Genomic DNA, 12,589 nt, shown 5'->3' on the forward strand with positions numbered 1-12,589 from the left:
ACACTGGGCTCAGTTGGAATTTCCAGTCTTTAGCCTTGGCCACTGCCTCTCGTCTTGGAGATTTATTTGTCCCTTTCACTGGATTTTGGTGGGAACCTGAGTGCTGGTCAGTCCCTTTGCTCTTGACCCTGCCCCAAGAGCTTTCTGAAGTCTGGCCTCCCAGGCTCTTAGGACAACACAGCAAAAGAGAGCTTGGGAAGGGAACTTAAAAAAAAAAATCATGATCCTTGAGTATTTCTGAGATGACCTCATTCCAATATAACCAGCAACACTGTGTCTCAGAACTAGAGAGAGGAGGGCAGCCTCCCTGCCCGTCAGAAGAGAGAAAGGGAGTGATCCGTGACCCGGGCTTCTTGCACTGTGTTCTTTCCAGGGTTTTCCCAGGGTTGGGGGGAAGGGAGGGAATTTGGGGTTGTGCTAGACTCAGACTCGCTTTATCTTCCCAACTCTTGTCTCCAGAACCTCACCTCTCTTCCTGAGTTCTCTCCTCCACTCTCAAAAGCATATGTGAACCCATGCCCCGTTCCTTTCTCTTTAGGTCACCAGATTCCTTTATGGGGTTGGCAGTGGTGCTATAATAGCCCCAGGTCCTGCGGGGGCATGTGAGTGGTGCCGGGGCTGAGATTTGCTAACTTCTATGCTCTGGGGGATTCTAAGTGCTCCGGGACCGGGTGTTCTGCTGGTCTTCCTCTCCTCTCCCTGCCTGCAGACTCAGGGGACCAGGAAGGTGGAAGGGAGCTCTTACCCAAGAGAAGAAAAGCCACCAAATCTCCCCAGCTGCCCACGCTTAGTTCTCAGCTTCTCGTCCTCATCCCTCCAACCACTCCCTGAGTCTGAAGCGCTAGCCCAGTTTGAAATACCCCTCCCACTTTGAAGGAGGCTGGGCCGGCCAGGGGGTTATTTTGGGAGCAGCTTCTGAGCTCCAATGGCCTTGTTAGGGCAACACTGACCTTTCCATCCCAGGAGGAGGGCAGGATTGGAGAGGGGCGGGGCAGGGGTTGGGGAATCACAGCCCTGCACACCCACCGGGGGTGGAGGAGAAGGGGGCCAGCCGGCTGCAGGAATTCAGCCTCGGGCTGGGGGTTGTCACCGAGGGGGAATTTCTCCTCTTTGAAAACGGACTGGGGACCCCTCCACCCTATCCCTTTCACTGCACTTCTTAAAGGGATCACACCGTTTTTCCTTTGACTCCATGGAAGCCAGGTTTGGGACACTCCGTGGACACTTTGAACCTCTCCTTCCCACTTCCTTCCCAGCTGGCAGCCTTCCTCTGGCTGAGTGAGTGGGGGCCTCCCAGGCATGGCACTGACCAGCCGACCCAGTGCTGACTTGGCTCCTGGGTTCCTTCAGCCTCGGGTGGCATCTTGCTTACCCCCTCCAGGGGCGCAGTGAGTCCGGTGGGGGGGGCGGCCCTGAGCTGCTTGGAGAGAGTCGTTGGCACCCCCCCCCGCATTGCCCTCTCCCCCGAAGCTGGAGGACGGTGAGGTGGTCAGGGGCTACGATGAGATGAGCGGGGGCCGCTTTGACTTTGATGATGGCGGGGCGTACTGCGGGGGCTGGGAGGGGGGAAAGGCCCACGGGCACGGACTGTGCACGGGCCCCAAGGGCCAGGGCGAATACTCGGGCTCCTGGAACTTTGGCTTTGAAGTGGCGGGTGTGTATACCTGGCCCAGTGGAAACACCTTCGAGGGATACTGGAGCCAGGGCAAACGGCATGGGCTGGGCATAGAGACCAAGGGACGCTGGCTGTACAAGGGCGAGTGGACGCACGGCTTCAAGGGACGCTACGGAACCCGGCAGAGCAGCAGCAGCGGTGCCAAGTATGAGGGCACTTGGAACAATGGCCTGCAGGACGGCTATGGCACGGAGACCTATGCAGATGGAGGTGAGCCCAGCCTGGGGCCTGCGGACCTGGGGGAGGGGCCAGGCAGGGTGAGGAAGACGGGTGGTGGGTGGGAAGATCCAGGGGCAGTACAGCACCAGATCAGAGGTGCCAGGATGTTATCTGCTGTGTGGCTTCGGGCAAGCAGCTCCGCCTCTGTCTGCATCCATTTCCTTGTTAGTAAAGTGGGGTCAATAACGGAGCTATTGAGAGGATTGGCAGAAGTGCTTCTAATGCAAGGCCTGCCATAGAAATACACATTCAGTAAGACACCACTGCTACTGTTGCATGCTAGGTGTACCATCAGATGTGGAATATGCTCCAGAAGAATTGGTGTCTAATGTCAACTTTGCCATGAAAATTATTTTCAATCAATAGATCATGAAGTATTCATTCATTCATTCATCCATCCATCCCGCCACCCACTCACCCATCCACCCACATACCCATTCATCCATCTACCCACCCACTCATCCATTCATCCATCCATCCACCCATTTATCTGTTCTTCCAACCATTCATCTATCTAACCATCCATCCATCCACCCATTCATCCGTCCACATATCCATTCATCCATCCATCCACCCAGTTATCCATCCATCCATCCATTTATCTGTTCTTCCAGTCATTCATCCATCCACTCATTTGTCCATCCATCCATCCATCCATCCATCCATCCACCCATCCATCCAAGCATCCTTTCATTCAGTGCATATTCCTGTAGTACCACCTATTCACCAGGCACTGTAAAAAGGGTTCGATATAAAGAGGAACAAGATACATCCCATGGGTTCAAAGATAGGCTTGTGGACAAACAATTATACGCAAGTATTCACAGAGTGCTGTGGCAGAAAAGAGAAGTTAGATTTGAGGAGATCAGGGGGATGCTTTCGAGGAGGTGACATCTGAACTGAACCTTGATGGGAAAATTATGTTTGAGAAGCAGATAGAGAATGGCCTCAGGTGCAGGATGGGCTCCTGACTGGGCTACCAACTGGTGAATGTCTGAGGGCCCACCCTCGAATGCATCTGGATGTTAACAGGTTGTGTCCCTGGAGTTTCTATGGCACTATGGCGGCCACGCAACCCTGGCTGGAATTGAACAAAATCTGGCTCCACGTTTCCTAATTTGGTGACCTTGAGCAGTTTGCGGAATCTCTGCAATTCAGTGCAGTTAAGTTCACCAGATGTTTATGCCGGACACTACACTACACACTGGGGACAAGTAGAGAGCAAGCTTCAGATTCTCCAATTACCAAATGGAGATAATCCTTGCATGCTTGTTGGACATCAGTTATCCATGCAAAGTGGTGCAAGAACGCACGCGCTGAAAGTTCCTTCTTTCCCCTCCCCAAACCACGGTTTGTGTGTGTTGGGGGCCTGGATGTGAGTCTCAGGGACACACTTTTCTGGGAAACTAGAGGCCGATGTCCCAAGATGTCTAAAATGGGGGAAACCCATTCATTCATTCATGGATCACCAACTATGTGTCAGGCACCCTCCCACAGTGAGTCCTAGGGGCCAAGGCAGTGAGCAAGCATAGTCCTCAGGGACTTCCCTGTCTGGTGAAGAAGACAGAAATAAACCAGAAAACAAACATATATGCAATTTCCAGAAGTTACTAGTGTTATGAAAAAAATAGCAGAGAAGGAAGAGTGTGATGTTTTTGGATGGGGAGTTCCTGAGAAGTAGGGTGGAGAGGACTAGAGAGGGAGGGAAGATCCCAGGCAGAGGGAATGGCGACTGCAAAGGCTCTGAGGCAGGACTGGGCTCGGCATGGGTGAGGACAGCAAGAACACCGGAGCGGCGGGATCCGCGTGACTGAGCGGAACAGGCCGGGCTGATGGGGCTGCCGCTGGAGTGGCAGGCATGGGCCAGGTCACACACACTTGCAGGGCCTTGGGTTTTAGCCTAAGTGTGTCCAGGAGCCTAGAAAGGTGTGTCATCGGAAGGCCTGCCTCCCTGGTTTGTCAGAAGCCCAGACTCTCCTCCCGAAAGGGACAGCCCCACATCCAGGGGGCCTGGAAACCTCATAGATCCTCTCCTACGAGTGCAACCCTCCAAAATTAGATGTGGCCACTGCTTCGGAAAATCTCTTTAATCAACCTGTCATCAGTTCTCCCAGGGGTTGTTAAGGACCTGCCCTTTGCCCCATCCTGGACAGTGTTGAGGGGAATGTGGACAAATAAGATCCTGTGATTAGGTACCATTGGGAGTCAGACAACGCTGGATTATTCCCCTCCCCCATCATATTATTTGATCTCTTGGAGCTTTAGTTTCCTCATCCCTAAAATGGATTTATACTGATCTCTCCTAAGATTTCTCATGCGATAAATGTGTAGTTGCCATTATTACTATTAACTATCATCAATTCATTCAATAAATATTTACTGAGTGATTATTAGGAAGCCAGTGCTACGCTACACTGGGTGGGTGGTGGGCGGGTGGTGAGGAGAGCGTAGAAATGAACAGGATGGGAAAGGTTCCTGCCTTCCAGAGAATCTAAGAAAAAATTGTGTTGGGTGCCAAGCAGGGATGTGCCAGGGACTAAGGGAGCAAGAAGCAGGCAGCTAACCAGACTGAGGCAATCAGGGAGGCTTCCTGGAATAAGTGGCAAGTGGAGCTCTGAAGTACCAGAGTGAACCAGGTGACAAGGGTGGAGGACGCGTGCTCCAGGTGGAGAGAACAGTGTACAAAGACTCTGAGGTCCAAAGCTTGCCATCCAGCGGATATCAAGCTGAAACCTTCATCTTATCCCCAGTTTTGAGAAGTACTGAGCTAAGCGATAATATGTCCCCTTTCCTCCACTCCCTACCTTACCTTGCAGTCCAATGTTACAGGTGTCTGCCTGCTCCAAACCCAAACTGGAGATGTTGACTCATTGGCAAAATCAATTTATTGGGTCATGACCTGCATTTTAAAAAATGAAAGAATAGAATAGAACAGAACAGAATAGAAAATATCAAAGTGTTTCATAGAGAATGAGATAAAGTATTGTTTCCTGAAATGTTTGTTCAGTTGGAGATATATGTATATATATACATATATGGATATATGTATATATAGTGTGTGTATTAAAACGTCTGTGTTTCTACATTGATGACTACCGTCTACTAATATCTCCACACGAAGTACTTAATCAGGAATAAAAGATGACCCTTTAAATTAAATTCAACAATATAGAAAATTCGCACATTATTATTTTCATGATTTCATGGTAGATTAATAAATTATTCATCATGGGCAAAAAAATGTGTTTGTGAGTGTGTCATGATTCAAACATATATTTTTTACTGCAGGTCACGGTCAAAAGAGTATGAATATCACTGTTCTAAAGTGACTTGACCTGGCATCTTCATGGAAGCCCCTGCCACTCCTAAATCCACAGACCTTCTCTCTTCCCCATGCTTGTTGCTTTGGCTGGAAGTTAAGCTCCAATTCTTTGCTGGGAAGGGTAAGGTGGCCAAGGCAAAGGAGCTCCAGCCTCCCAAACTCTGCCCTAAGCCTCCTGGCACCCCCTCCCCTGCCTATAGCCCCACATTCCTCCCCTGGCCATATATAGCAAAGCTAAAAATAGCTGCTGACTTAAAAGCCCAAAGCCTGCAACACCCGGTCCTTAAGTAGTAACGTGCTGCCTGGCGGTTTCCTCCCCAGAGACCCACAGACTCCAGGACTAGAAGGGCCACTAGTGATCTTTGCTTTCCTCAGATCTTGACCTGGGCCTGAGCCTTGGCCTCAGAGGCCCATAAATGGCCTGAAACTGCAGGCAAGATGTGTGCCTATGTGCGTGGACTATCTGTGTTTTTCTGGGAGGTATTTCCTCAAAGAGCCATCAGATTCTCCAAGTAATCTGGTGCTCAGATAAATTCCAGAACCATGGGTCTAGTTCAGTAATCCCCTCCCCAAAATGTGCAGTAGGAAAAACCAAGCCCAAGGTTGCCTTTTTTTCATGAAGTTAATAATAATAATAGTTAACATTTTTGGAGTAGGAACGATGTGCCAGGTGCCGATCGTGGTACGTGGCATGTGTTGTGTTATTTAAACTTTCACAGTAACCTTACGGAGAAGTACTATTGTTACCCCTCTTTTATAGAAGAGGAAACTGAGACAGTAAGTATCCTCTCATGGTCCTCTAGCTGATAAGAGGCAGAGATGGAATTTGATCGTTGTAAGTGATAATTAAATATTTTATACATATTATGAATCAATATTTTAATAAATGACAGACAGCTATGCAAAATAATCAGGACTGGCTACATAATTTGGGGGACACAGTGCAAAATGAAAATGTGGGCCCCTTCTTCAAAATCAGTAAGAATTTCAAGATGGTGACAAGAGAACGTTAAGCCAAGTTCAGGACCCTTCTGAGCAGGGTCCTGTGTGACTACACCGGTTAAATGCCCATGAAGCTGGCCGTGACAGTAGTAACAATGGTCTTGACCATTTGTTGAGTGTTTACTAGTTTTTATCAGGCTCTGTGACAATATTAATAACTGTCTCTACCATTTACGGAGCTTTTACTAGTCTTTATCTCTCAGGCCCTGTGCTAAGAATCATACATTCATTATATTAGTGAGGTTTATTTTTTATTTTTCCTTAACATAATTATATATATATATATATTTTACTAGCTATCTATTTTATACATATTAGTGTATACACGTCAATCCCAATCTCCCAGTTCATCCCACCACCACCCCACCCTGCCACCCCGGCTTTCCCCCCTTGGTGTCCACGTGTTTGTTCTCTACATCTGTGTCTCTACTTCGGCCCTGCAAACCGGTTCATCTGTACCATTTTTCTAGATTCTACATACATGCATTAATATATGATGTTTGGTTTTCTCTTTCTGACTTACTTCACTCTGTATGACAGACTCTAGGTCCATCCTCTACAAATGACCCAATTTCGTTCCTTTTTATGGCTGAGTAATATTCCATTGCATATATGTACCACATCTTCTTTATCCATTCGTCTGTCGATGGGCATTTAGGTTGCTTCCACGACCTGGCTATTGTAAATAGTGCTGCAATGAACATTGGGGTGCATGTGTCTTTTTGAATTATGGTTTTCTCTGGGTATATGCCCAGTAGTGGGTCTTTTTAAAAAATATTTATTGGGGTATAGTTGATTTATAATGTTGTGTTAGTTTTAGGTGTACAGCAAAGTGAATCAGTTATACACATACATATATCCACCCTTTTTTTAAAGATTCCTTTCCCATATAGTCCATTACAGACTATACATAATCTGTAATACAGAGTAGAGTTCCCTGTGCTTTACAGCAGGTTCTTATTAGTTATCTATTTTATATATAGTAGTGTGTATAGGTCAATCCCAGTCTCCCAATTTATTATTGAGGCTTCTTAACAACTCTCTCATCTACTACACTAGTGGCTTTCAAATTTTTATGACTACAACCCACCTTAAGATATGTATTTCCCATTGTAATTCTATGCACACACACACAAAAACATAAAACTGAAGCAAATCATCATGAAACAGTATTTCTCTTCCTATATGCTGTACTTGCTCTTTTCTCTTTTATGAGATATTATTGATAGAATTATTGTTCTCTCTTGTTGAGAGAATTAAATGATGCACTGATATACTTAAAATACTTAGAACAGTGTTAGGCATGTGGTTAGTGCTCTTATTATTATTATTACATACTGAAAAAATGATATTTTAATGTTTAAGTATGAGACCTGGGTCAAAAACACAACCTTCTATGCTCTGGATACAGATTTCTTTATCCTTCCCAAAGCTGATGACTTAAGCTCATCTTAGCCCAATTGACTCTGAACATGGGAGCTAAATGAACTTGCCAGGCTACAGGCCGAATAATACCTGATGTCACATTATCTGGGCCTGTGATATGGGTTCCTTGAAGCAACTTAACCTCCATATTTCTTTACATATTTGCTCTGCAAAGGAATATCGTTTCTATTGATCTATGTGTCTATCTTTGTGCCAATATCACACTGCCTTGGTTAGTGGAGCTTTAAAACAAGTTTTTAAATCAGAGTAAATCCTCCAACTTTGCTCTCCTTGTTCAAGACCATTTCAGTTATTCTAGATCATTTCCATTTCTATATAGATGATAAAATCAGGTTGTCAATTTCTACTAAAAAAGCCTGATGGAAATTTGATTAAAAATGCATTTGATGGATTATGCTGAAGTATATTCAACACAACTTCACAATTAAGACAAACATAAGAACCAAAGGCAATTTGTAAAGAAGTGACGGTATTATCTCTTCACTAGAGAATTTAAGAGACCCATCCATATAGGTCTATGGAAACTGTCTTGTTGCTTTTTAAATTCTTTTTTTCCATTTTCTTGGATCCTAGCTAGTTTTCTAAAAATTTGCTGCATTGTTCATACTGATGCATTCATTACATTCATTTATTGTGTGATTATGAGTAAAATAATTACAGAAAAAATGCATTTGATCTACATATCAATTTGGAGAGAATGGCCATCTGAACAGCAGTGAGCCTTCCAATCATGGACATGGTATATATCCCTATTTATTTAGGTCTTCTTTAATTTTGTTCGGCAAAGTTTTAGAGTTTTCAATGTCTTGCACTTTTTTTTTGATAAAATTAACAAGTATTTCACTTTTTTATGATATCATAAATGGCATTTTAAATTTCATTGTTCCAGTTGTTCACTGCTTTTTCAATCCTTTCACCTTTGCTAAATTAATTTCTTAGTTTTGGTGTGATTTTTTTGGGGGGTGGGGGTTGTTTTTCAGATTTAAAAAGAACGTCTTTTAATTTAGAATTTCTTGATTGCTTTTAAAACTCAAGTGTAGAAGTCCTAAGAGAATCTGATGGGACTAAAGGAAGCCTGTGTTACTTAAACACTTGGGGCTTAGAGTAGCCAGATCTGGGTCCAAATCCCAGTGGGGCCACTTCTTAAGTCTACAAACATAAGCGTATCATGTGAGCTCTTTCACCTTCCATTTCCTTTTTTCCATTAGGGATGTCAAAATCTCCCTCAAAATGTGCTTGAAACAATGAAATGAGATAATACATAAAAAGGACTTGGCAGGATGCCTGGCACGGAGGAAATGCTGAAACATATATTCTCTTTCCTGTGTTTCTTTTACAGTCCAAAGGGCGAACTAATTCAGGATGGCCTGAACCACACCTGCCTCCGTTTGGGGAAGAATATTTCAGTACAAAACCTAGCTTTTGATTTTGGAGCACTTAAATAAGCCAAGACTTTGCTTAGTTCTGCCTTGGGTCCTGCCAGTGTAGATGGAACCCAAGTCGGGCATGATTCCATTTCGAATGTAGAATCAGCATAATTTAACCTCATCTTGAAAATCTCATGTCCCAGTTCACAGCCAGGGGGTCAGCATGATAGTCATCTGGGCTGCTGTCACAGCAGCTTCTTGGCATTTATCCGGGACTCCAGGGGAGCAGAGTGGACCCTCAGTGAGACAGGGAAGTGGATGTCACTAGTCCTCTCTGCAGCCTTGTTTTCTGGGATGCATGTGTCCAGTTGGCCAAATCTCCCCAGACGTACCCCTGTCCAAGGCCAGGCCCTTGGCATTCATCGAGCTGGCTTGCTTCCAGGGCCTGCTAATTTCATGTCCCCAGCAGCTGTTGCTTGGACCAGCCCTGGCTGCCACACCTTTGTGAGGAATGTCCAATCTCATTTTCTAAGGGCCCTGGTTGAGGGCGGGGTGTGGGGTGAGCGAGACAGGCTTGCTTCCTGCCATAGCCCAGAGGGCCGCCCCTGTTCTCTCCTTTCCTTTCCCAAGCCAGAGCCACAGAGTAGGTGGACTTTGGGTCTGGTCAAGACCAAGGCCTCTACTTACTCCTGCATAACTGGGAGTCGACTGACCCGGACCCGCCTGGCAGAATCGAGAGGGCGATCAGGGGCAGTGGGAACTCCAGAAGCCTCTCCCCCTAGGCGAGTAGTGAGCACCTTGTGCCTGGAGGTATTCAAGCATGTGCAGCTGACCATTGTTTGAACCGTGTAGAATGGGGGCCACACCCTGAGGCCTGAGGGTGGGCCGCAACCTGCAGGAAATGCTCTGTGTGGCATGCACAATGTTTTTCTTACTTTTATTTTTAATTAAATTTGAATCCTTTGTGAATACCGTCTTAACAAAGTGATCAAATTTCACATCATTGATGACAGGACAACCAGACAATAGGGGCCTTTGTTGGGATGTACAGAGAAGGACACAGCATCCCCTATATAATATTCCTGCCGGGAAGGTGTGGTACAGGGTAGTTCACGCAGGGCCTGGTAGGCCATTGTAAGAATCTGGCTTTTACCCTGAGAAAAATGCAGGCTATAAAAGTGACATGCTCTGACTTTGTTTAGAGGGCTTCCTTTGGCTACTGTGTTCACAGACGGTTTGGGGGCAAGGATGTGGTGCAGAAAGGGTAGAAGCAGGGAGATCAATTAGTGTGTCTATTGCAATGAGACATGACGATGGTTTGGACCTTCAACCTGGATCAGCAGAGGTGGGGAGAAGTGGTTGAGCTCTGGGTCTGTTTTGAACCTGGAGCCGAAAGATTGGGCTGATAGATTGCATAGGGGGAGTGAGAGAAAGAAGAGTCAAGGAAGCTTCCAAGGTTTTGGCCTGAGCCACAAAGGATGGCGTTGCCCTGAGCTAAGATAGGGTGAGGGTTTGAAGAGGGAAGGTCAGGAGCTCGGTGCTGTATACTGAGAGTCAGCAAAGCCCGTTAAACACGGCACGTGGGTGTGAGGGTTGTGGGCGGGCGTGCACACAGACAGGGAGCCCTGAGCAACCAGTGGGGGGTCTGAGCCCAGGCCGTCTCCCCTTGATCCCTTTCCTCCCCCACACTCAATTATTTCTGGCTTCCAAGGCCCTCGGCGTTGTTGAGCTGACCCAGGGCCTGGCAAAGATGCTTCCCCCGAGGCCCCAGGATTGTCAGCATCCGCTCAGTGCCACCTGATTAATCCCCTGTTGGTCCTGCGAAACCAGAGACAGTGGAGCTCTGATGGGAGGTAGCATTTGGGGGCCACAGGAAGGGACTTCGGGACCACCTCGCAGGCGAGCCAGAGAGCAAGGCCTCGGGATTGTTACCGGAAAAACGGAAGAACATCTATATGCTCACCCAAAGGGACTGTTCAATTAATTCATAAGACCATGCCAGGAAGTACGAAAACCATTAAAAAGACCGAGGCAGAACTACACCTCAATTTAAAAAAAAAAAAAGTTTAAAAAGAGATAGAGAGAAAAAAAAAAAAACAAGACAGAGACAGGGACTTCCCTGGTGGTCCAGTGGTTAAGACTCTGAGCTTCCACTGCAGGGGCCGTGGGTTCGAGCCCTGGTCGGGGAACTAAGATTCCTGTATGCTGCACGGGGCAGCCGGGGGAAGGGGGGAAGGACATAGACAGACCCACCTATACTCATATGGAAAGGAATCTAAGACATTTTAAGCAAACAAGAGCCATTGGACAAATATTTATTGCGGGCGGAAGGTGTTAGGGTGGGGAGCAGCTAATCTTTTAGTTCACTTGTGATATATACAGCCTTGTAAATAAGTAGAAAAAGTCCTGGAAGGACTGAAATTGTTAACAGTGATTACCTCTGGGGTAATCAAAAACAAGAGTTTTTTTATTTTAAATACTCCTCTGTTGTTTGAATTTTATGCAATGGGCATGTGCAACTTTGTAAGTTTTTCAGAAGTGCTCTCCCCGCAACACATAAACGTTTATATGCTGACATGCTAAGAAGCCTTCAGGGTACAAAGAGAGTTTGGGGGCTCTAAGGAGAGTCCCCCAGAATCTAGGCTCAGATCCCAAAGGAGTTCCCTTCATTCTGCCCCACTCTGGGGTATTCAGCTCTTCAAGGTAAAGCAGGATTGAAAGGGCAAGGAAGGCAGGCGATCTGTTCTTTAGTCCCAGCTGAGCTACTGCCTGGCTGTGTGGCTTTGGGTACGTCCCTGTACCACTCTGTGCCTAAGATTCCTCCCCTGTATAATGAGGGGCTGAACCACACTTACTCCTGGAGGTAAGTCGATTTCTCGCACATGCAACATCAGCTACTCGACTGTGGCTGCCCGGAGAGGTGGTGAGGGGAGACTGCTCCGCCTTATTAGGATTCAGCATCATGATCGATTAACAATGTCTGTTGTGGACACAGGATGGGGAAGTGGTAGCCCATGTGACAGATGACTTGTTGCCTTGGACTAGATGGTCTTCAAGGTCCGTTCCAGCGGTGCCTTTCTTGGGATTGAAATATTCTCACTTACCCCCGAGTTGAGGTTGTCTATGACCCTGTTGTGCATGTGTGGATATCAGGAACGCCACAGTCTGTATTAGCTACGGGGCGCTGGCATCAGCTCCTACTGGTGCATGACGGCCCATTGTTAAGTTTTCAGGAATTTTGCAAGCTGGCTGTTCGACCGCTGGTAGCTTCACTGGCCAGGGTGGGAATATTTAGATGATGGAAATTGGCCGACGCGATGAATCAGGGTTGTTTGTTTTTCCAAAGAGCTGTTTTACCAGCATACCAGGAACAATGTGCTAATATGAAATGCACTTCTCTCCTTCCCACCCAAATTTAGGGCAACCAACCCTCCCTGTTTCCAACCCTCCCGGTTTGCCTGGGAACTGTCCTGGTTTTAGTACTGAAAGTATTAAAGATTCTCGGGAAACCCCTCAATCTCAGGCAAACGGGGATGACTGGTCACCCTGCAATCCTTT

The 12,589-nt window shown here is 46.6% G+C and overlaps 1 protein-coding gene across 1 annotated transcript in view; it reads left to right on the forward strand.

Moving 5' to 3' along the window:
- Positions 1-647: 647 nt before the first annotated feature.
- JPH2 (junctophilin 2) overlaps positions 648-12,589 on the forward strand; it is a 62,677-nt gene continuing 50,735 nt past the window's right edge. The window contains exon 1 of the mRNA XM_029221253.1: positions 648-1,885. Within this exon, the coding sequence (XP_029077086.1) occupies positions 1,507-1,885 (379 nt within the window). The 5' untranslated portion in view covers positions 648-1,506. The remainder of the gene's footprint in view (positions 1,886-12,589) is intronic.

Source organism: Monodon monoceros, unplaced genomic scaffold (genome assembly GCF_005190385.1).
Source record: "Monodon monoceros isolate NGI ecotype Baffin Bay Population unplaced genomic scaffold, NGI_Narwhal_1 Super_Scaffold_13, whole genome shotgun sequence".
NCBI classification, from domain to species: Eukaryota; Metazoa; Chordata; class Mammalia; order Artiodactyla; family Monodontidae; genus Monodon; species Monodon monoceros.